The 26,181-nt window shown below is 39.9% G+C and overlaps 1 protein-coding gene across 1 annotated transcript in view; it reads left to right on the top strand.

Moving 5' to 3' along the window:
* ITFG1 (integrin alpha FG-GAP repeat containing 1) overlaps window positions 1-26,181 on the top strand; it is a 140,160-nt gene that overhangs the window by 65,261 nt on the left and 48,718 nt on the right. Inside the window, exons 11-14 of the mRNA XM_019643283.1 lie at window positions 5,768-5,862; window positions 7,988-8,160; window positions 18,270-18,420; window positions 19,889-19,997. Coding sequence (XP_019498828.1) covers window positions 5,768-5,862; window positions 7,988-8,160; window positions 18,270-18,420; window positions 19,889-19,997 — 528 coding nt within the window. The remainder of the gene's footprint in view (window positions 1-5,767; window positions 5,863-7,987; window positions 8,161-18,269; window positions 18,421-19,888; window positions 19,998-26,181) is intronic.

Raw genomic sequence — 26,181 nt, 5'->3', positions numbered from 1 at the left:
CCCACTTCCTTTGAACCAAGTCGAGGGAAGGGACTGGCAGGCGTGAAGTCAGCATGATTTCAGAAATTTGCCATTCATTTGGTTAAAAAAAAAAAAAGTACATTCTTGACTAAATGACATTGTTTCCAGGAAGAACCGTTTTCCAAAGCGCAGCGTTTAAATGGCTCCCAGCTCGTTACCTTGCCTGGGAGCAGCCGATTTTACAGCTATGATGCAGTGTTTAGCTGCTAACATAAAATATTAAAAGATATTAAAAATGCCCTAAAATTAGGCTATTCTGGTATATCCAAAGTGAGGTGGGTATCTGGTTTGAAATCAAATCAGGACCCTTTAGCAAATAAAGAAAAGGAATAACTACAGTCATGCTTAACGACAGGGAGGCATTCTGAGAAATGCGTCATTCGGTGATTTCGTCGTCATGCGAACATCACTGAGTGCACTCACACACACTTAGGCCGTCCGGCCCACTGCATCTCTAGACCACATGGGGTAGCCCACTGCACCTTTGGGCCACGTGGTCCAGCCCACTGCATACCTGGGCCACATGATCCAGCGCACTGCACACCTGGGCTACCTGGTCCAGCCCACTGCACAGCAGGGCTACATACATGGCCCAACCCACTGCACACCTGGGCTACATACATGGCCCAACCCACTGCACACCTGGGCTACATACATGGTCCAGCCCACTGCACCCCTGAGCCACCTGATCCAACCCACTGCACCCTTGGGCTACCAGCCTGTACAGCATGTTACTGTACCAAGTCCTACAGGCAATTGTAACACAGAGGGAAGTGTCTGTCTAACACAGAAATGGTACAGTAAACATACAGTCTGAAAGATAGGGCCAGCCGAGTGTCGCGATGGTTAAGAACTGGCGTGGGATGCCAGAGGGCCCCGGTTCGGATCCCACATATGAGGGCCAGTTACACTGCCCTCCAAAAAAAAAAGAAAGATAAAAGATGGTCCACCTGTGCAAGGCACTGACCATGAGTGGAGCCTGCAGGACCGAAAGCTGCTCTGGGAAAGTCAGTGAGTGAGTGTGAGTGGACGTTAAGGCCTAGGACATGACTGTCCATGACTGTAGACTTTACCAGCACTGCACACTCAGGCCACACTAAATCTATAAAACAACACAAGATTAAATCAAGCACAAGATACATGAGACTGCTGCTGCTGTAACACTGTTACAGCAAACATTTTCTTCTTAAGTAGAAAGAAGACACTGACATAATGATTAAAGGTATAGTACCGTAAATGCATGAACCAGTAAACACAGTCATTTATTGTCATTATCAAGTATTCTGCACTGTACATAATCGCATATGCTGTACTTCTACATGCCTGGCAACGCAGCAGGTTTGTTTACATCAGCATCACCACACACATGAGTAATGCGATGCACTGTGACGTTATGATAGCTATGACATCACGAGGTGACAGGAGTCCCTCAGCTCCGTCATGGTTTTCTGGGATCCCCGTCGTGTATGCGGTTTGTTGTTGACCGAAACGTCGTTATGTGGCACATGACTATTCAAACCAATTATAATGCCTTTTATTTCTTTCATAAAACTAAAACTTTCTCAGAGCTCAGCTAAATAGAACTCCATGGGATGTTGCCCAGCCGGTAGGAATGAGGGCAGTGTAGATTTGGTGAGGAGAACAGAGCATAACAGTACGTTGTAGGACATCATCACCTTTTAAAAAAACAGACTAGGAAGAAATACGACAACATGGTAATGGTTGTGTAAGTAGGATAATAGGTTGTTTTATCTCCTGCTTTTCAGATTTTCTGTTATGTGGTTAGACTCATTTAAATATTATTTAATAATGAAAAGGTAAATTATAGAAGAGTAATAGTCAATAATGGCAAGAAGGAAACCAAAGTATGTACTTAAAGTGTTGTCAGATTGCTTTTGTCATAGTGCTTCTCAGTTCTTATAATTGACCCTGTCCTCTGAGTTTCATGGCGAACTCCTTTACAGAAGGTCCTATATTTTCACATGGTCTTTAATTCCTACACATAAAATGCAAAACATTAGACCTCTGTTAGGCTTAGAACACTGTGCTGAATACCATGTATGAAAGCCAAGATTTTTAAGGTAATCCCCTTGTCTAGTTAGGAAGGCAAAAGACTCACATGTGTGAAATTAATGCCGTAGACAAAGTTCAGAGTCTTGTGTCCATACAGGTCACTATCGGCTGAGAAAGGGTAGGATGTCTCATGAAAGAGGTGGGATTTCAGACAGGACTTTGAAGTGACTCTGAGGTTTGGCTTAAAAATGTAGAGATGTGGAAACGGTATGGTTAGTGACTAGTGAATTGAACTAGTTTGTCTTGAATAAAGAGTTTCTGTAAAAATGTGGAAACGTAAAAATGGCCGATGAGCACATTGGATTACCAAGAGTAACAGATGAACAAATGTTAATTTTATTCAGTGACAGCAGTGGGAAGTAGTAGAAGAGTTTTGAATAGCTCTCTCTTAATAACTTTTTTAATTGACTTCAGAAAGCAAAGTTGAACAAAATCTTCTGGCCTGATGGGTTTTGCAGAAAGTGACACTCCCTGGGCATGGAGCAGGAATTCAGGGGAAGATTATTAGAATCTCTGAGATGCCCGAGATTTTTATATCAAAAGAAAGGTAGACTGAAACAGTTTTAAAATACTGGATTTTGTAGGGATGGAAACCAGTCAGGAGATAAATCATGGCATGAGCTGGGAGCATGAACTGTCTACATTAATAAATGGAGGGACAGGTGTGAGAAACTTGGCAGAGAAACAGTACATTGAGTGATTGGTTTGACACGACAGAGAGTAAAAGCAAATTGCCTCTAGATGACTGAGAGAATCATTCTTTCTCTACCAGCCTTCATAGTGGTAAGTACAGTAAATCAGGAGAGGAAGCTGGTTTCATATTAAGATATTTTAGGTCATGACATTCACAAGACTAGTACTACAACAGAGCTGGACCATTTTGGAACCTAAGTTCCGGAATGAAGCCACAGCACGTTTGAAAGTCCCCCGCGAGCCAAGAGCCCCCGAGGAGGAGAGCACAGGCGGAGCTCAACGGGACTCGGTTTCCGCCCTCTGACAACACGGGTCACCCGGAAGACGGGCATTGCTCACACCGCTCACACGTGCCGCTGTGTCGGCCCAGCTTCTGACTGGCCTTTTGGCCGCTTCTAGTGCGGTTTTATTCAGACACGATCAGAGTAGAAGCAGCCAGTTTGAACAGTTCTCCCTCTAACCTGCTGGGCCGTTGTCTCCTCAGCTGCCTTGCCTCATCCCACCAAAGAGAGACAATACCACTGTAAAATTTTGGTCAAACAGAAATATTTGATGTGCACACATTGCCATGTGGCACGTAAAGCGATTGTTAGACAGCCTTAGAGTGTTCTTCCCGTGTAAATCCGCTTTGTCCGTATTCCCTTTTCAGTCCATGCCACCGTGTCACAGCCCACAGTGGTTGCCATAGCAAACGGGACTAGCCCCTGAGTTTCTACTTTCTAGCAAAGACTGAGGCATCTGACTGGGTGAGTCACAGATGCCAGATGTGCTGCTGATAAATATTTTGAATGCTTTTTGATTGGAAATGGTAATTTACACACAGATTATAAAATTGCTACTGCCGAGCCTTGATTTCATATACACTCAGCATTTAAAGCAGACCGGGCTATATTTGTTCCTTTTAAGATATACAGATATTGGGGAGAGCCAGGGACCTGAATCCTGAAAGCCTTTGCAGGCAGGTTTGTATGTGATAGATTCTTCCCTTTCTAAGTAAAGCTTTTTTTAGTAAAGCTGTCTCTGACATATTGTATTCTCAAAACTATACTGTTATTTTAAGTTTTTAATGGTGCATGGTGTTATGAATGTATAATCAGCCCTGTGCATTTTAAATTTAAAGTCTGACATCTAGGCTTCCTCCACGATGGCCTCTGTGGGTTAATTTTGTTCTTTTGAATGGACTTTCCTGTTTCTTTGTATCCCTTGGATTTTTTTGTTGTAAACTGGATATTTGAATTTTATAATGTGGTTTCTCTGGAATGCAGATTCTCACCCTGGTTCGAGGCTGTAGAAATCCATTTGTTTGGGTACTTTTCCAAACTGTTTTCACAAAGACTGTCTTCCTTGTGCACAGTGTGACCATTTGCTTAAAAGACTTTGTATAGACACACAGTTTCATTTTTCCATGGTTGTAACTAGTTGTGCAGTGAAATTACTAGGTCGGTATGGTAAGTGTCTGCTTAACTTTTTATCAAGTTACCAAACCGTTCTCCAAAGTCGATATACATTTTTAAGTTATTACCACCCAGGTGTGAGGGTTCCAGTTTCTCCACATCCTTGTCAGCATTTCGTGTAGTCATCTTTTTTATTATAACCATTCTGTTTAACGTGTAGTGGTATCTTATTTTGCCTTCTATTTTCATTTCCCTTATGACTAATGATGCTGAATGTCTTTTCATGTGTTTGTCATATTTTCTCTAGTGATATGTCTTCCAATTCGTTGTCCATTTTTTAATTGGTTGTGTGTCTTATAGGATTCTTTGTATATTCTCAATACCAGTCTCATATCAGGTGTATGATTTGCAAATCTTTTTTTCCCAATCTGTGGTGTGTCTTTTCATTTTCTTAGAGTCTTTTGAAGAGCAAAAGTTTTAAATTATTGTAAAGTCCAATTTATCAGATTTTGCTTTTATGGATCATGATTTTAGTGTCTTATCTAACAAATCTTTGAATAACCCAAAGACAGAAAGATTTTTTTCTGTGTGTNTTGTGCCTTTCACTTTTCCTTGCTGAGGTCAGCTTCTATTGGCTAGATTTTCATTCTACTCAGCCTAAAATTCTTTTTTTTTCCGTTATTAGAGATTTGTTAGGCTTATTATAGCTGGATATCTTAATATGTAAACCTGCACGAGGAAGGACCTGAACCGTTAATCCTTACAGAAGACACTACCTCAGGCACACATGAAATGCAACATTAAACCATAGCAAATGAATCAGTGATTCAAGCAACACAAATTCAGGCCCCAGATTTGAAAGCGAGGTGACTACCCCACCAGGAGTGTCCTTGCAGACTGAACTCTGGGACATCAGAAGCAACCCCATCAGGCACAGGCAGGAGAAAGGAGGGGCAGAAGGAAGGGACTTAAGCTTCCTCAGTGACCTCATCCCTAGAGGTCTTCGCAGACACCCAGCAGCTTTTTAAAAACCAGTCAGCTGGAAATGACATCTGGATTCCCTTCATTTGCTTTTCTATTGATAAAAATTTATTGCTGCTTTTAGAAGCCCAGTGGCTGAGAGCTTTATAACTCTTGAAGTTCATGCTGTACAAAAGACACTTCAAGTGTGCGTAAAGATAAATTATATGTAAAGACACATTTAAAATATGCCGTGTAATAATGGGTTACGATTGACATGCTTATTTTTCTCCCGTGGCAGCAATGATAATTATGTAAATGAGTCAAAAGTTGCATTTTGAAAAATTGGTGATTTTAACATTAAAGCCTGAAATGGGGTCTTTTGCCAACACTGGATAAATATTTAAGCACAGAAAAGTGAGCAATTTCAAAGAAGACACAGTCCATGTAATAGGAAGCAAGGGACAGAGTATTTTTTTTAATTGAATCACATTTATTCAAAGTCATGTGTCTAATTTTTCAGTTTCCCAGAGTGATGCAGATTCTGAACGAATAGGAAATGTAACCTGCCGTCCAGCGCACCTTATTGTATGGCTGTCACTTGACTCTTGAACTTTCTTGGGCAGATGGAGACGGACATATGGATCACTTGCTCCCCGGCTGCGAGGATAAGAGCTGTCAGAAGAGCTCCATCTACCTAGTGAGATCCGGAACCAAGCAGGTACGGCAGCGGTTTTGTTAATGTGCATAGAACTGTGCTCTTGGAAAAAGCCTTCAGCGGTTACTGAAGGTATCTGAAGCATCACAGCAGAGAGGAACCGAAAATAAGCGATTGACTTCAACCCTGCAGCTTAATGAAAGGCATTGAAATCTATTGTTTACTGGTTTATTAAGGAAAAAAAGTACAGTTGTCATCATTTCTGGTGAAGAACACCCATCCTTGACCCTGTAATTAAATGATCTGTTAGCATTTTACATGCTGGGAATATGGTGAAGCACACTGTAACTATAATAAAGGGTTATGTAGAACATCTAACATCTATTTTCAAGGCTAATCTTGCCTGGATTTGTGGTCTCCAGATCCATTTCATTCTCTCATGCTGACTTTTTCCCTGTAGCTTGTAGGTAAACAATTTAGGATCTGATAGTCACCGCCGAAGATTATTGCGGGAATGATGGGTTATAACATTGGGAACTTCCCGTTATTGCTAGCACCTGAAAGGAAACTGGCACTATAGTAGCAGAATTATTCCGTTTTATTTTCTCATTGGGAATAATAAAGGATAGAATAATCCATTGATTTTTATAGCCCTTAGAGGTAGGAAACATAACATTTTATACTAAGACACTAAAGAAAACAAGTCTTCATACAGTCAACATCCTAAAACCATTTAACTATTACACTCCAAAGTTTTATTATCTAGAACTTTTTCTGACTTTGAGTCATTTCAAACATTAGGTGAAGTAGCACCTCATCCATGGTCCATAAGGTATAAGTAAGCCTAGTGATTACAGCCTGTCTCCAAGCGACAGACCACTGTAAGAATATTTTCAAATTATACAGTCATCTCTCTCTTGCGAAGATAAATGTCACAGTTCTTTGTGACTGTTAAAGATGTCACATTAATGAAAAATCTTTTTATGTTTTAGACCCCGAGACGTTTACCTTAACAGGAATACTTCATCCTCATTAATAAACTGTCAACCTGTTCAGAAATCTGTGATAATTTAGCATTTTGTGAAATTTCCCCTCCTCCAAAACAAAACCAACTATTTTTTTTCAAAGTGAAGTGAAACATTAAAACATTTTGATGATATGTAATACTTTTTTGCTTTATAAAAGATTGAAAAATTGATTCAAGATGGAGACAAATATTCTAAAACAGCTCATTCTCCGTAAATTTGTTTTTATCATTAAGCTATATTTTTTTTCCCATGGCAAATTATGCTTTCTTTGCATAACCTAGAAAATGTTCAGGATACCTGTGTACTAAATCCTTTCCAAGAAGCTATTTTTAATATAGCTTGGCTTGAATCCATTGAAATGAGTCACCTGCTTTTAGGGAAAAAACATCTCCAGGTATATTTGGCCTCCTGCCATTTCAGGCCAGCTCTGCCGCTTCTGTTTGGATGTAGCCAGGTTATGTGCCAGTATCCATACTCTTAGCTCATATGAGTATAATTTTAATGGCGTGATTTCCACTCTTTAGATTTTCAGTTTGCATTAAGTTACTAAAAGTGAAGATTTGAGCATTCAGAAGAGAAAGGAATGTCCAAAAGCTTAGTTTGAAATCGACCTATTCTCTCTGTTCTCTTCATTATAATTAATATAGAAATAAAGAATTTATTAAGAGTGTAGTTCCTGGCTCTTTGGGTGTCGGAGCTCATAATCCTGGGCAGGCAGAGCTTGTCAGGGCTGGTATGTTGGGAAAGGCTCAGCACTGCAGGGCCCTGAGGATGGTGACAAAAGTCCTTGTCAGGGATAAGCGGCACAGCAGGAGACTTTGTCACGTTCTGACTTTCTCCATAAACTGGTTCTCCTGGAAGGACATCAGTCTTAGATAGTAAATTTGCTGTAATTTTTAAAACTTATTTATTTGAGGTTATATTTCCACTCAACACAGGTTTTAAGGCGGGCAATTCAACCATGTAATTATTAATATCATTTTAATCCTAAGAGTCTGTGAAAAGTAAAACATAATACCCCGCCATGTTATAGAGATCAAGAGCTTAAGTAAGATGATGCTTACCTTGCGGACTTGTCATTGAGCATTTGCTTTGCAAACGGTGAATTTTTTTCTTCTAGCATAATTGTAAAACCTCGTCGTGTTTCTCTTAATTCGTAGTGGGTCCCAGTCCTACAGGATTTCAGCAATAAGGGCACCCTCTGGGGCTTTGTGCCCTTTGTGCCCGAACAGCGACCTGCTGAAATACCCATTCCCATCACCCTGCATATTGGGGACTACAACATGGACGGCTATCCAGACGCTCTCGCCATACTGAAGAACACATCTGGAAGGTAGGAAATGAAGTCAAGTGAGAAATACTTCGCAGGGACTGCGGCCACCTCGGTCGTAGGTCAGGTTTCTCTGTGCGCTGGTCCTGGTGCTGTGCCTTCCCTTCTGGCACCTTCCCTTGTTCATCAGTCTTTATACCAACTGTACATTATGAATTATTGTTGCTCTCAACTCAGTTTTCTTATGTGATAGGACAAATCTTCATGTGTAGTTTCTTTCTTCAGAATTGTCTTGACTATTTTGGTCCCGTTGTTCATCCACATATATTTTAGAATTTTTCTGATTTGACCAAAAACTTGCCGTTGAGCCTTTGATGGATTTGATTACATTGTATTGATGAGAAGCTGGCTCATTTGTGATGCTAAATCTTCCAGTCTATTAACATTTATTCATATCTTTAAAATATTCTTTAGTAATGTTTTATCAATTATCTTCATAAAATTGCCACACATCTTTCATTAGATGACTCCTAGGTGATTTAGAAATTTCCTTGTTGCTGTGAATGAGATTTTGTCCTACTAATTTTATAGTGATTATTATTTGTATGTGAGAAGAGTTGATTTGGTCATACATTCACGAATCTTTTTTTACTCTTATTCTAATAGTTTTTATATTCCCTTAGATTTCCCATGGATATATAACCACTTCATTTGAAAAGAAGGATAGTTGGGTCTCATGCTGTACGAGTGTTGGGTTTCCTCTTCCTTCTTCTGGTCTTGTTGCATTAGCAGTGTTGAGCGAGTATTGTGATGTAGCACCATTGACTTGTTCATGACCATCCACTTGGTTTTTATTCAGAAGAGATATTTATCTTTTAGTACATAACAGAAGCTAGCATGATTTAGTAGAATGTAAATATGGCATTCTACGATTTAATAGAATATATGTTTTTCTAATAAACACAAATTATAGAAATTTAGAAAGTACAAGTAAAACAATAAATTAAAATCATCCACAATCATATCACTCAGAGATGATCACTGTTTGCATCTTGGTATGTGGGTGAATACAATTCAGGTTTTAAAATCAGTCTAAAATGGCAAAATTACTCTTAAAAATCCATTAAATCACACATAAGTTTTATACACACACACACACACACACACGCAATATAGACATATATATGTTTGTGTAATCCTCCCTATGCATATAATATATACTGTAAAATGAAAAAATATACATGAATATACAATTCTCGAGCCTTTATACTATACTTCTAGAGTTAATGAACTACAGATTTTATATTAGTCTCTCATGGTATGCTAAGCATTATACATGGTGTTAATTCAGGACATTAAGTATATTTGGATCAACTGCAGTATGCCATGATGTCACCTTACCGACTTGAGCACCTATGCTTATGTAAGATGCATCTCCCTCATGTAAAATGTACCACATTTTATAACTATTTATTTTGTGTTTTCTTGCTAGCATTTTTGTTTAGGCCCATAGTTGGCATTTCAAAAATGTACCCTTTGTAATACAAAAGCAGCAGTTGAAGAATAGTAAGAATTCTCATATTCCAAGAAAATACATTTATTATTCACTCTAAGTCTTTTCAGGAGGTGGACAGCCACTGTCAGCTAAACACAGCAGAATAGCAGATTGATACATCCTCAGGTACATGTAGGAAATTTAATGAATGATTTGTGAACATGAGGAAAACTTTAAAATAACAGACAGCTGAGACATAAGATCCATGTGAGGCATGCTTTTGAGATGCTGTTGTTCATGGGTCCACGGCTACTTCCCTCCCGTCTGACTAAGTGAAGATGGGAAACCAGTCAGAATCCTGGACTGACAGTGGTCCCTGACCGTGCTGTGCCTGTGCCGCAGGCTCTGCAGTAGAGTTCAGGCTGACGGAGGAATCACGGACGGCCTGATCCAACTCCTTTTCCAGCATAGCCGGGCCTTGAACAGACTGACTCAGGGTTTCCCTCAGAACAGAAGCGGATCATGCGCTCACCCACTAGTTTCAGTCCCTCTGCGTCTTCAGCAACTTCTTATTCCTTAGCAAGAGCATCCTAACACGGGAGTCACAGCTTATTATATTTTTCTATACATTTTCTTTATCATAGGTATGCCATTCATTATTAGGCGGTTTTAAAGCCATCATCAGCCCAAGAACTGAGAATTTTATCTCACCCTCAAGTAATGGTAAAAGTAACTTTAGATGAGCTCAAATCTTAAATTGGGTCACTTGGGGTCACTCAAGGCGAAGAAAGAACTGAGAAGGAAAAAGTTCTCAGTTCTATAGAAGCACTAATTGTGTTACATCTGCCTGTTCTTTCAAAGTTTTAGTTAATTATCAAAATGTTTTGCCCTCCACTTAATAAAAGGTTTAATGGGTGATTATGTATACATTCCTGGTTTAATCTTACTTTAATGCATTTTCATGATGAGATAATGCCCATTTTTTAAGGTATATAATTATCTTAGCTCATGCTTTTCCCAGGAAGATAAAATTGAAACTTAAATGGGGTTAGTTCTTTTGCCTCACAGGTATTCAAGTACATAAGATTTCTCACCTTTCACGAACTAATGGATATTTCATAGAAGTCAGTTCTAGACTATGGTGTAAACACAAAATATGGCTGATGACAGAACAATTTGTATTTCTTGATTGAATTTCATTGGTATCCCCAACTGTAAATGAATATGACTGGCATTTATCTAAAAATAAAATATACAGATTAATCTGTTGTCTGGAGGAGTCACCTTGGTAATTCAGGCATTTCTTCAATAATGTTTAAAACGCTTTAGAAATTCTTCTATAAGAATCGCCTGTATGGGGAATGACTGCATAACTCAAAAAGAAAAAAAAAATCACATGGGAAGATGTCATGTTTAGCTAATGTTCACATATTCAAAAAAATTATTTATCTCGAATGTTGAGTGACACAGTTTCTCTCCATTGCCGTAAGATACGTATTTTTCATACTTCCGGTTGTTGTTTTAAAAGGTTTTTTCATCGTTGCTCTGTCGCCTGAGGACATTCCACCAAGCGGGCTTCTCAGCTGTTTTTCCCTGTACTTCTTCCCTCTCCTCTTTCATTCAGATTTCAACACCAGCTGTCTTAACTTCTAGGTCAACAGCTCCCAGATTTTTTAACGCACACCCTGCCGTCTCTGCCATGTGGTTGTCCAGCCGTGTCCCCCAACTTGCCATGTCTAAACCAAACTTCATTATCACCCGCTTTTCCTCAGACCTGACTTCCTCGTAGTTTGCAAACACGCCGTCATGGCCGCAGTCATGGCAGCGAGGAAAGTCAATTACCTTCGACTCTCCCCCACCAAGCAGGTGCAGCCCTCCTTCATACTGTGTTTCGCAGGCTTCTTTCCCGTTGTCACCGCCACCCCCCTAGTTGAAGCCACTTTCTCCTTGCCCATTATTCGGACAGTTTCCTCGGTGGCTTTTCTGTCTCCACTTGGCGCCCTCTCCGTTTCGGTTCCTCCTGTGTCCTCTGGATGTAGGATCTCGCTGCATCAATTATTCCCCCTCTTATGCCTTCAGAATCTTCTCAGTCACCCCTTCCCCCCATCTTTCTAGAAATACTGTATGTGCAGGTCTCTCCCCAAACCGGAAATAAATGCTCTGTGACTGACAGCTCGCATTCCCCCGCTCCCTGCAGCCTGGCGTCAGCCCTCGCACCCTGCTAACCTCTCCTCCGGCCCCAGGGACCTCTGACTGATAGGTCAGTGGGCGCTTCTCAGGCTGCAGGTCGCCAGATTCGCCTGCCTTCGCTGGTGGGTGACTTGCTCCTAAAACTCTCCTGGTTCTCTCGGTGCCCTGCCTGGCTTTTCCTCCACTATCTCTTGGGAACTCATTTTCACCTTGGCCACCTGAAGTATTGGGGTTTCTGAGGGCTCTGTTCCCAGCCTATGTTCTCACTCTGCATGTTCTTCATCGACTTTAGCTCTTTTATGGTGGCTTACAAGCTTAGGACTTTGGAATCCCCGTGTCAGGGGTTTAACTACCGGTGGATCTCGCCTGGGTGCTAGCTATGGCACCCCCAAACTGAGAGCTCCTCCCCTCCACCTGTCCTCAGTGTCCATGTATCTCAGGGCGGAGCCATCCCTCCCCCAGCCCTCACAGCAGGCGTGTGGGAGCCACCTTCATCTCTCCCTGTCCGCCCCCAGCTCATCACTGCATCTGGCCCTGTTAGCACCTCCACACCAGCGAGCAGAACTCCCTACCCAATCCTGTTCCTTCTGCATGTGTGCTTGATAAGGGTGGTGTGTCCGTGACTTTCTCACTATCAAATTCTGAATGTCCTACCTATACCATTATCCAGCTAACCAATAAAGTGACCGTTATATTTCATTTTACATATTAAAAACACAAATATTATATTACCTAGAAAGGAAGTGTTGTAGTGGCCACCAAATTAGCCAATATAAGGAACCCCTTTGAATAAAGATAAATTAAAACATGAAAAAACCTTTTCCAACCACTTAATTGACAGGAGCTTTTCGCATTCAGCCTTCCATCCTGTGAAGTCTTGCATTTCAGTTGCCCTTGCGCTACAAAAGATGCTGATTTACTTCCTCCTCTCATTCAAGAAACATCTCCTGTCGCCCACTGGATGTCATCATAAGTGCCGTCTGGGGAATAAAGGTGTTGCTTTGCCTGGAGCGCAAGTGAACCTTATTTCGAATATCAAGTTCATCACGTGTTTTGAACATTTCTAATGGGCAGTAATCTGTATTACAGAAATAATTTTTAGGATTTCACAGTGTAGGTTTTATTTTGTTCTATTAGCTTAGCTGAGGGTTTTACATTTACCAGTAGCTGGCGTGATAGGTTTCAGAGCAACAATTTTAAAAAACTGTTGAATTTTTAGAGAATTCCTAATGGACTTAATCTGTGTTTCTTCTTAATTCATTTTTCTCCTGTGTGTGGAACTGCCTTTCTTAAGGTTTACGCAGAGAGATAGACGTTCCCAGACTGAAGCTCTTTTCTTTCCATGTGAGCCTAGGCTGGTAATGAAATTGGGGGATTAAGAGGAAGAGAGTTAGGGACCATCGAGACGAGCAGAACTCGCCGGAGGTGGAAATGGCTAAAGTGGACACACACGCTCTACGAGCAGCCAGGGAGAAAATCAAACTTCAGTTAAATGATCCATCAGCTACCTCTCTTAATTAGAAATGAGACAGATGCACACAGCATGTGAACAACCTAACCCAGCCTCTGTCAGGTGGAAGCATGCTGAGAACCAACACCCACTGTAGGGAGCCTTTGAAGAGAGACGAAAGCCAGCCTCAAAAGGCCATACACTGGCTGTATGAATACCAGTCTGTTTTCAGAGCAGAGGCATTTGATATGTGCATTTTACATGTTATGTCACTCAACCATTTCCCATGGTTTTTTGTTTTTTTTTTAATGGGATGAAATTACCTACAGTTACTTCTGTTTTGACAGCTTTATTGAGATAAAATTCACACACCAAACAACTCAGTCATTTTCACATACAATTCAGTGGCCTTCTGTGTATTGACAGTGTTGCGCATCCATCGCCTCAGTATTTCAGAGTATTTTCATCACCCAAAGAAGCTCCGCTGCCCTGTAGCCTTCACGGTCCCATCTCACCAGCCCGGGGAACCAGGCATTTTCTCGCTCTCGCTCTAGTTTTGCCCTCTGGACGTTTCATGTAAATACCATCATGCAGTGATACATGGCACACAGACAGGCTTGTGTGACTCAGCGTGCTGTTTTCAGGTTCTTCACCTCTTTCTATTGTTGGATGATATTCCATTGTATGGATACACCCCCCTTTTATTCGCTTCTCAGTTGGTGGCTATTTGGGTTGTTTCTACGTTCTAGCTCTTACGAATAACATTGCTATGAACATCCATATACAAGTTTTTGTGCCGACATATTTTTATTTTTCTTGAGCTATACCTAGGAGTAAAATGTGCTTGGGAATGGAGGTCTGTGGAGCCATCTGAGGAGCTGCCAGATTGTTTTCCAAAGCAGCGGCACCGTTTTGCATTCCCATCAGCTGTGTTGTGTGAGGGTTCCCATTCCTCCACATCCTACTGGCATCTGTTGTTGTTGGTGTTTTTCATTGTAGCCACACTAATGGGTGTGAGGTGTTATCTCATTGTGGGTTGCAGCTGCCCGACGGGTAATGATGTTAAGCTGCTTTTTCTGTGCTTAGTAGCTATTCTGTGTGTCTTCCTTGGATAATTGTCTCTTTAGATCCTTTGCCCATTTTTATAATTTAGTTATTTGACTGTTTATTATTGAGTTGTAAGAATTCTTTGTATATTCTAGATATAAATCCCTTGTCATATGTATGATTTGTAAAACTTTTCTTCCATACTGTATGTTGTCTTTTCACTTTCTTGATGGTATCCTTTGAAGTACAAATGTTCTTTGTTTTGTTGTCAAGTTTACCTTTTCTTTTGTTGATTGTGTCTTTAGCATTTTTCTCATGAAGCAGTACCATATATTTTTAATAGCTTTATTGAGATTTAATTGACAGAGAGTAAACTGATTATCTTTAAAGTACATGTGTTGTTAAGTTTTGACATGTACATACAGCTATTGAAAATATCGTTACAGCCAAGGTATGGAACATTAGCCAGCACCCCCAAAGCTTCTTTTTAACCCTTTGTAATCTACCCTCTCCTCATCTCACAGGCAACCACCAATCTCCTTTCTGTCGCTATAGATTAGATTGCATTTTCTACTATTTTATATAAATGGAACCAAAATATGTCTGGGTTCTTCCACTCAACATTATAATGTTGAGATTCACCCATGTTTTTACATGTATCTTTAGTTCATTGCTTAGTATAGCTAAGGAGTATTTCATTGTGCAGATATATCACCATTTGCTTATTCTGTCCCTTTACACGTCGACAGACATTTGGGTTTTTATCAGGTCTGCTTATTACAAATAACCTGCTCTGGACATTCCTCTAAAAGTCATTGTCTAGACATAGCTTTCATTTGTCTCGGGTAAATACCAAGGAAGAGAGTGACTGACTGGGTCTTTGGAAGGTGCATGTTTAACTTGTAAAGAAAATGTCAAACAGTTCCAGTTGCCTCACATTTTCTTAAACATTGGTGTGGTCAGTCCTTTTAAATTTTAGCCATTCTGTTTATAGTGTCTCTCTTTGTAGTTTTCATTTTACTTTCTCTAATAACTGATGATTTATGAGCATCTTTTAACGTGACTGTTTGCTTTTCATCTATCTTCTTTGGTGAAGCATCTGTTCAGGTCTTTTGACCTTTTTTTTTTATTTGGGATATTTGTTTTCTTAATATTGAGTTTTGAAAGTTCTTTATATACACATCCTTTATTAGATATGTTAATTGTAAATATTTTTTTCTCACCTCTGGCTTATCATTCTCTGAACAATGTCCTTCAAAAAGCAGAGTGCTTAATTTTGAAAAGTCTTTATCAGTTTTCTTTTATGGATTATAATTTTTAGTGTCATATCTAAGAAATCTTATACCTAATTCAATCACAAAGATTTCCTCCTATACTTTTCCCTAGAATTTTTATAGTTCTACGTTTTACATTCAGGTCTATGATCCATTTTGAGTTAATATTTCTATACGGTGCAGGTATGGATCCAAGTTCATTTTTTAGTAAATTGTTACAGCACCATTTGTTGAAAAGGCTTCCATTTTCCACTCAATTACCTTTGATATTTGATGAAAATCAATTGACCGTATGTTCTCATTGGGTATATTTCTTCACTCTCTTCTCTGTTCTAATGATCTATTGTCTATTTTTGCTGCAGTACCACAATATTTTTATTACTGTTGGTTTACAATGAGTAGTGCATTCAGATGGTGTAAGTCCTCCAAATTTATTCTTTTCCAATGTTACTTTGTCTATTTTAGGTCTGCATTTTCTATGAAGTTTAGGATCAGTTTGTCAATTTCTGCAAAAAAAAAAAAAGTGCTGATATTTTGATTGATATTACATTGACTCTGTAAATCAATATGGGAATAATTGACACCTTAACAATAGTGAGTCTTCTGACCCATGAAATGTGTGTGTGTGTGTGTGTGTGTGTGTGTGTGTGTGCGCGCTTTTATTATATTTTAGGGTTTTAATTTTCTCAGCAGCAGATTGTAGTGCTCAGTGTACAGGTCTTTTGTCAGATACCCAAGTATTTCATTTTTTGATGCTATTATCACTGATACTTTTTTATTTCAATGCCTGATTGTTGTTTGCTAGTATATAGAAATGCAATTGCCTTTTGTATATTAATCTTATGTTCTGCCACCTAACGCAATTTATTAGTTCTAGGTTTTTGTTATTGTTTTTTTGTAGATATTATAGGATTTTCTAAACAGGTAGTCAAATGATTTATAAGTAAAACTGTTGACTTCTGCCTTTCCAGTCTGGATGCCTTTTATTTGATTTTCATCTTTTACAATGACTAGAACCTGTAGCACCGTGGTGAGTGGAAGTGCTAAGAGCAGACATCCTCGCCTTGTAGGGATAAGGATCTCAGGAGGAACCATTTAGTCTTTCACCATTAGCATAATGGTTGCTGTAGGTCTTATGTAGGTGCCCCACAGCATGCTGAGAAAATTCCTTCTCATCCTGGTTTGCTAATAGTTTGGATCAGAAATGGATATTTGATTTTGTCAAATATTTTTTCTACCTTTATTGAAATGATTGTATGGTTTGCCTTTTTTAGTTAATCTAGTGAATTACAGTCATTTACTTTAAAATAGTAAAGAAATTTTGCATTCCTGCGATAAACCTGTTCGTCATGATTTTTATCTTTCTTTTTTGTACATGCAGTCTTCACTCTGCAAGGTACTCTGTTCACTGCAACATGTCCGTATCAGAACCATGTCCCTCTCTGCTGGGTCTTTGGTGACCATGGAGCAGAGACATGGTTCCCAAATGTACAAGCTTCAGTGAACTCTATTGTGCAGAGCAAATTCTGACTGTATTGTTGGGTCTGATTTGCTAGCATTTTGTTACAATTTGCTGCATCTACGTTCCTGAGGAATATTGGTCTGTAGTTTTCTTGTAATGTCTTTGTCTAATTTTGATATGTATTGCAGCCTCATAGAATGAGTTGGGAAGTATGTCTTTCTCGTCTATTTTCTGAAAAGGTTCTGTAGAATTAGTATTATTTCTTCCCTAATGTTTGGTAGAATTCATCAGTGAAGCCATCTGGGCCTGGAGTTTTGTGGCGTTTTTAAGAAGGTTTAAAAGTACAATTTCAATTTCTTTTTTTATCTGTTTCTTCTTGAGCAAGCTCTGGTAGTCTGTGACTTCCACGGACTTTGTGCTTTTCACATAACTTCTTGATTATATTGGCACAAAGTTAGTGTCAGTAAAATGTGTAGTGATGTTACCTCTTTCATTACCGAGATTTTTACTTGTGTCTTCTCTCTTGATAATGTTTTTAAATGGCCATTCTGGTTGGAGGTTTATCAATTTTAAAATTGCTCTGTGCAAAGAACCAGCTTTTGTTTCATTGATCTTCTCTATTGTTTTTGTGTTTCCTGCTTCGTTGCTTCCTCTGTGTCATTGCGTCCTCTCCTTTGCCTGGTTCACAGTTCATTCGCTCTTCTAGTTCCAGTTTCTAAGGAAGAAACTGAGGCCATTGATTGATACCTTTCTTCTTTTTTAATAAAGTGTTCAGTGCCATAAATTTCCCTCTACACACTACTTGGTGACATACCACAAATCGTGGTGTGCTAAGTCTTCATTTCATTCAGTTTAGAGTACTTTGTAATTTCCCTTTTGAATCTTTCCTTTACTCATAGATTACGTAGTTTCATTTAATTTCCACATTTTTGGAGATTTTCCATATATCTCTGATATTTTTTTCCCCATTTCATGAGATAGAATTGACATACAACATTGTGTAAGTGTAAGGTGTACAAGGTGATGATATATAGATATATAGATATATAGATATATATAAATGTTTACTACATGAAGGTTAGTTAGCATCCTTTATCTCACATAATTACCATTCTCTTGTTCTTGTTGTTATGGTAACACTAAAGCTCTACTCTCATGGCAATTTCAAGTCTACGGTACAGTATTGTTAACTACAGTTAACATGATGTACGTTGAAGAGCTGCGTTACCCAAATGCCTTTCCTTTGTCTTACAGCAATCAGCAGGCCTTTTTACTGGAGAACGTCCCTTGTAATAATGCAAGCTGTGAGGGGGCGCATCGTATGTTTAAAGTCTATTGGGAGCTGATGGACCTAAATCAAATCAGAGATGCCATGGCTGCGACCTTCTTTGACATTTACGAAGATGTGAGTTCAGAGCTCTTGTGTGTGTTGGACTCTAATTGCTGTCCACCTCATCTCACTTTCTTTCACTTTAGCCTATTTGACCAGAAAATTTAGATGAGATCATGAAAGCAAATGAGCTCATTAAAGAAAGCCCCTTTTAATTGTGAAATGGCAGAGGGAACAAATCTGTTGACACCCCTGGATGATCAGTACAGGGGAATAGGAAAGCGCCTGTATCGCATCTCGCGCTCACCGAGGTTAAACCCCTGGGGCATCATGCTGTGAGACTGGTGAGCGTGCGTGTGCACCACAGCCAAGCACGGCCAACGCGTGACAGAGCCTGGAACCCGCGTAAGAGCACAGAAAGACAAGATCAGGACTCAACGTTGTGAACTGGAGGGAGCGTCTGTCGCCTCACATTCTTGTGACTCTGTCTGCAGTTGCCAGGTACCTTGTGAAAAGCACTCAGGGTCCTGGTTTCCTCCTTTCTAATGTGAAAAGCCAGTTCACCACTCAGAAAAATAATAAACTCTGATAAAGTATGTTAAACTCCAGAGTTAATATACCAGTATATCCTGTAAAGTAACTTGATTGTTTTAAAAAGTTAAATGCCCACGAGGACACTTATGGCTCCCCGAACCCCATTTTTGCTTCTTTTTTTTTTTTCTTATGAGGCTGATTCTCGATTATCAAATTATTGAGGCCCTTATTTTTCTGTCTCTCTGCTACCAAACCTCATGTTATTTCACTTTTTATTAGCAGTTTTCAAGCATAAAAGTAATTGGCAAAAATATCACAAAGGAACTAACTACAAATCAGTTTTTAATTTCTGCACATAAAAAGCATCATAAATGAAATTTAAATGAATGAAATTTAAAATTATTTTTAAATCTGGGAAATAAATTTGCTATGAAAAAATCAAATAACTAATATTCTTAATATAAAAAGAATTTGTACTGATATGAGTCACCAAAAACTTCCTCTCAAGCAACAGAATATAGTCTACAGACAAAACACAAGTGGCTAACATGTGAAAAAATATGGTAAATGATCAACATTATTCAGTCACCCACAAGGAAATTTAAATGAGCATACCTTTTTTTCCCTCCAATAAAATTAGCAAAGCTCCCCCTTTCTTAGGGGAAAAAGAGATGATAATGTGCAGTGGTAGCCAGGGCAAATAAAAAGGTGCTCTTTTTCTGATTTTGGACATGATTTGGCAGTCCATGTCATAGGCCTGGAAAAATTCATGCAAATGTAACTGGAAGGAACTATGTCAAAATGCTGTTATCCCCAGAGATTAAAATTAACAGATGTTTTTCATTTTATTTGTGTTTTACTCTTCAAGGTTTTATGTATTTTAATCATATTTTTATATTAAACAAGTTGAATAAGGCTTACATGTACATGATAAACATGCCATGTGTTTTCATCCTTTTCCCAGTCGTTCTTGTAGTTTGTTCTTACCACTTTTGGGGCTTTTTTCCAGGGGATCTTGGACATCATGGTACTAAGTAAAGGATATACAAAGAACGATTTTGCCATCCACGCACTAAAAAATAACTTTGAAGCAGATGCTTATTTTGTGAAAGTCATTGGTGAGTATTTGACTTATGTTTTATTATTAAGTGTTCACGTTTAATTTTGTATTCTTTCTCTCTATCAACATAAATTTTCCACAGGTAAGGACACAGTCCCACTGTCCAATTTAGGGCGTCAGCTTCAGCACAACACTGCCACCCTCTCTGTACACAGACTCCTCAGATTTCAGCAAGTACCAACAGTGACTTCTTTCTGGGATTCTCTGCAGAAATCCCTGTTACATTTAATTTCCCATCTTTGCAGGCTTCTTTCGTCTGGAAGAGTTCCTGTTCACGGCCTTATCAGCCTTAAAGAATGCAGGCCTTCTACCCTCCTTCCTCATTACCGGACTCAGGTCATCCATTTTTTGCAGAAATCCCGCTGCGGGGAGCTGGAGGCCGATGCGGTGCCCTCTCCGTGCATCGTGTCAGGAAGCACGTGACGTTGAGTCCCACCACCATGATGTTCACCTTGATCGTCTGGTCCTCTTGATGACCACCAGGCCTTTGCACCCTAAATTCACTGTTTCCCCCTTGCAACTGATTCGTATTTGGTGGAGATATATTCGGATATTACTTTCATATCCTTTCCCTTATCAAACCTCTACCTACCGGCCTTAGCGTCCATCGACAACTTCTGCCCGAATCAGTAGTTGTCAAAGAGTGATGCTCTATTTCCAACATTCCTCCTGCATTTATTAGTTGGCATTCTACTATAAGAAAGATCTTTCAGTATAGATCTGTGTATTCATATTTTATTCAGTAAACAGAATTGTTTCTTTTAATGTTCACATTGTTCCCAGGGGGACAGCAGGAAGGAACTCCTTCGGGCAGGCTTCTGTGCCTTTTGGACACATTCTCAGGCAGAGCAAGATAGCGCAGATTCATCTCCCGTGTCCCTTGCCCGAAGTCTAGAATCTGACCTTTCTCCAAGGAGCCCTGCTTCCTTTTAGTAGAGGATAGTATTTTAAAACCGAGTTCTGAGGACTCATTGTGCTGGTTTCTACTGGGTGGTCCTTTCTTCCATGTTCTGTCAATGGACAGACCTAGAAAATATGGGCACGGCTTCACATACACACAGCACACAAATACACACATCTATATGTATATATGTCTATGTATATAATTTATATATGTACATATATATGTATATAAAATACAACCAAAAATTCATACTGTGACTTCCATTTGTAATCCAGCACATTTCAAGGTCCTGTCTAATCTTTCTGCCTGTAGATATCTTCTCTAGCAGTGAGACACGCGGGTCCCATTTTCCTCGATATGTATCTGTTTGTTCAGTGTTAGCTATTCCTGACCATGACAGCCGTCTCCGCTGCCTGCCACCCACATGCTATAGAAATCCTGTACATGTTTTCTTAAATGTCTGCCTATGTCTTTTATTTTCTTTGCAGTGATTATAAATGTTATTGTAAGTGTTTTTAAGTTTGGTTTCCACATTTTTGAAATGCAGTTGATTTTTGTGTGTCAATCACGCGTACTGCAGCCTTGCTCATCTCACTTATTGGTTCTAGGAGGTTTCGCTTTGTTTTGTTGTTAGAGCCCATAGACAGTAATGTCATCTGCAAAGGGGGACAGTTTTAGTTCTTCCTTTCCAACCTACATTTTTTTTTTCTTGTTCTGGCTAGAATTTCCGTTGCTGTGGTGGATAATATTGGTGAGAGTGGACACCCTTGCCTTGCTTCTGTTCTCAGGGAAAGCTTTCTGTCTTTCACCATTCGGTATGATGTCAGCTATAGGTTTTTTTGTAGATGCTCTGTATTGTGTTAAGGAAGTTTCCCCTGTTTCTAGTTTGCTGAGAGTTTCTTCATGAATTAGTGTTAAAAGGAAACTATTTTTGTCTTGTTATTACAGTTGACATCAAAACAGCCATATCAGTTCATTTGTTAATGAAGTGACACATGTATTTCATATAAATATTATAATTTTGAAATGGGTATAAGTAGCCAAATACAGAAGAGCAACAGAATAATGAATGAGTATTGGATTTATTTTGGGAAACGGAAATGACAGAAAATGTAATTTTGCTTCCTAACAAATTTCTAGCAAATTCACTCTTATTTGAATGAACTCAGAGTGACTCCCATCTTCATTACCACTGTAGCCACGGAATAATTACATTGTGAGTCTCACCAGCTCTATACTTGTTATCCATGTGACTATCTCCTCTCTTTTGCCATTTTCAAGGGGGTATTATTTGGCTATTTTGGAGCTAAAATTTTTTTTAAATATGCTATATCTTTGGTATGCTCTTAATTTACCTAGTTTGAAGGGTTTTTTGTTGTTTTTTTCTCAGTGGTTTTCCTTCAACTTTAAACCTCTAGATAAGAAGACAAGAAGTCCTTAAACTTCTTGCTAACTCTAAATGTATATGTAGTTAAAATAACCTGGGTCAGTGAATGGGAATGAAATCAAGGGCTGCTGGAGTAAGGGTTTGGAACTTATCCCTTCCAGATAAATGACCGAGTCCAGCACAGCCTTGACTAATCCAGCAATAGAAGCAAACATCTCCAAACACCTGTTCTGTGTCCTTGGGTCACTGGAATCACCCTCCTTTGTGAGTGACAGCACACTCTTACTCCCCGTTTGTGTTCATACAGTCCCCTCACTGCTCCCAGGATATTTGAGAAGGCGCTGAAATCCAGTTATGTGGGTCATTTGATTAGCGTCTTTCTCTCCTAGTACACTGCGATAGTCTAAGCACCTGGAGGGGGGTGTCCTTGTCTTATTTGTCTTGATTTCCCAGTGCCCAACCCAGGGCCTGCACACAGGAGGCGCTGAGGAAACTTACACCAGACCAATGGCCAGCTACTTTTCAAGGCACGGGCTGGCTTTCTGACTTAAAAGTGTTCCCTCTAGAACCCAGGCAACACCTGATGCCTCTGACCGCTTGTTCCATCTCCACAAACATCCTACCAACATATGGAACTCGAACTCAAGGGCACGTCACCACCTGGACCCGTTTTCCAATATTAGGGACCCAGCCAGTCAATAGTTCGTTTCTCGAAAAGGAAGAATGGAGCCTTAGTGAACAAGTTACTCTGTCCTAGTTTAACTTCTCAAGTCTACCCATCATTTTGGATTCTCTGGGACTAGAAACTAGCGTAATTTTCCAGGCTCACAACCCAAAATGCAGTAAGAGGGGACTCGCTCTCGTTACCTTAATGGGGATGCCCCAACCCAGAATGAATGTTACTTGTTTCAAATATATATGTGAAACTCAGATGAATAGTTCTCTTTCAAAGTATTTTCTTTCTGTTTAATGAGATAGCTGTAGGATTTGTGTCCTTAATTTGAGCTTGCCAGCGTACTTTAAAGAAACTATTATCTCAAGTTCGAAGCTTTCAGAAAAACACAGATTTATTTCTTAGTTCATCTGATTGCTGTGTGTTGGTATGTACGGATTGAAAGTTAATGTTTTCCAGAACATGTTAGGCACTGAGAAGAAAAAATTCAATCAAAACAGAGGTTCACCCTATACTCACTCAACAAGTTCTTTTTCTTTTTCCTTTCTTTTTTTTCCAGTTTTGAGAAATAGTTGACAACAGCAAGTTCTTTTATTCAAGCCTTAAAACTCCTCTGACACTAAAACTTCTTTGTTTTGTACCCTTTGAGACATATGATTGCGTTTTCTCTGCTCGTCACGAGCCTGTGAACTGGTGTGAGGGCATATTAGGCCGTGGTCTGCATGCCTGAGTCTGTAGGCTGTTTCCCAGCACAGGCTGTCAGTCACGTGACGCAGAAGTGAATCAGAGCAGAGCAATTTCCGCACTGTGGGAAGGGAGTCAGCTTCCGGTTGTAATAATAATAATAATAATAATAATAATAATAATAATAATTCTAAAGAGAAAAGGCCCTTCTCAGTGTGAAGCAGAAGCCAGTCTCGCTTTTTAAAAAATATATTGATCATTTGGAAACTGTCCATGTGAGAAAAAGACAATTTCGGATCCTCAGTCCTTCCTTGGTACTTATTCATTAACATATCTAAAAATGACAGAAAAGTCAGGCAATTTTAGCGACGGGAAAGGCCTCAGAAGCCAGCTTCTGCCTGAGTGAGGCTCACTTCCCAGAGGGCTGCATACTTCTTTCAGGAGTCCCTCTAGTTAGAAAACTTACTCTGTATCAAGTCAAAATGGGCACGTTTAGTTACTTCTGTCTGTTGATAGTATTGTCTGGCATACAGTGTAGGCCCTTGATAAGTAGCTGTTGAATACAAATAAACAATTAGTCCTAATCAAATTGTTGCAGTTTTTTATCCTTAAAGCAAACATAATTTATAACTATAGTAACAGAATACCTATAAACACATTAGGGCCCTGCTCAGGAAAAGTAAACTTCTTTGAGCAGGGGTTCTCAACCTGTGGGTCGCGACCCCTTTGGGGGGTCGAACGACCCTTTCACAGGGGTCGCCAGGTACTCGTATGTGGGCGTATCTGCATGTGGGCCTGGAGACGGATAGAGGAGCGTCTAGATGTCTCGGTTCCTAAGACCATCGAAAATATGTGTTTTCCGATGGTCTTAGGCGACCCCTGTGAAAGGTTGAGAACCGCTGTCTTTGAGGAATTAAATAATGAGACAACAATGACATGACATGCCTGAGGCTTTCCTTTAATCTGGGGAAACAGGAAAAAATGAAACATGAGTGGCCACGTGTTGTTGTGAAGCTGCGTGAAGTGTGAGTGGGGGTCCTTACGCTATTCTAACTTGTGTGTGTGAAAAAGTCCATGTAGAAAGTTTTAAAACCCTGAGTGTCTTGAGAATCTCTGTCCTGTAACTTTCTGGCCTAAGTCCCAGTGGGTGGCACTGGGTCGCACTGTGAGTCATCTGAGTAACAGCATCCTGGGGGAAGTCCCCTCCCCCGTCTCCAAGCTCACACCCAGAGACTGCCGATTTGGTGCAGGAGGTGTTAGTTTTAGAAAACAGGATAACTTTGCATTAAAGATATTAACATAAATATTAATACCATGCTGTACAGAAAGGTCATGGGAAATGAGATACCAATTTGAAGCAATCATGTGGGGAAAATAACCTTCTAGTTGTTTTGAGATGCCCTTCCACTCTTTGCTTTGATTATTAGTTGTTTGCCTTAAGCCAGACAGCTGTTCGCATGTAATCACCCTTTCAAAGCCATCTACAATGTCCAGAGTTGATTTTGCTCTAAAATTATTGTTAACTCTAATGCTAAAACCAGCCTGGGCTAAGTGACAGTGTTTCACTTAAGCTTTTATCTGTGGCTAGGGAAAGGCAAGTTCAGCCTCTTCCTGGTCTGCTGGTTCCCACAACACCAGCATCTGCGTGAAGCCAGGGGACCCTGAGTATTGCAGAATTGGGGGGTTCCCTCGCTCTCTCGCATCATACTTCCTTGCTCTGATCATTTTCTCTTATTCTTGTCAGCTACATTTGGAGAGTCTGCATTCTAACTCTATTCTACTAGTACTTAGCTCAGATTCCTAGCAAACACATTTGAACCTGTGTTTCCCAGGCACTTTTAAAATTGTGATAGCATTTGTACCATTTGCTTCCCAAAGGAGAGGAGACCTTTTGAGTGCTCTTATTCCTCTGCCTGCTTCCTGATTTTGTTGAAATTATGTGGAAGTTTTACTTCTGGATGGTTCATTGGCTTTACCTTGCGTGCCTTCTTTTCTACAAATCCTTCACAGTTCGCAACCATTTCATCCGTGATTATTTAAACTGAACAATTTTCATCAGCTTTCTTGCCACCATTTTGCTTATGTACCACATGTTTCCTTGTCCTCATTCTAATTTCTTTTGGTGGAGCACTTCCTCAAGTTATTTTCAGAGAATCGTACAGAAGTTAATGTATTTTCCGAGTCCTGGTATGTCTGAAAATGTCTTTCTCTTGCCCTCACGTATCAACACTAATTTTGCTGGCAGAGAATTTGATCAACGTTGCTCCGTTTTCTTCTTGCAGACAGCGTGGACATCTTTAAAGCTGCCCCATTCCTGTATGTTCTCCTGTTCAGATGGGGGCCATTCATACGATTGCCCGCTTTAGTCTTCCTTCTTTTAAGCTGTTGTTTTCTTCATGTGTCTGAGGGCTTTTCTCTAAAGAATCAGTGTTGCAGATACTGTGGGTGGCAGCAGCACTTGTGTCACATACAGTTCTGCACGACAGACGACTGCCCCTGCTCCGTTCCTCCCCTCCCGGGGCACGCTGGGCGCC

This window comes from Hipposideros armiger, unplaced genomic scaffold (genome assembly GCF_001890085.2).
Source record: "Hipposideros armiger isolate ML-2016 unplaced genomic scaffold, ASM189008v1 scaffold_4, whole genome shotgun sequence".
Lineage (NCBI taxonomy): Eukaryota > Metazoa > Chordata > Mammalia > Chiroptera > Hipposideridae > Hipposideros > Hipposideros armiger.
Note: the sequence above shows the minus strand (reverse complement) of the source record. Positions and strands in the feature narration are given on the sequence as shown.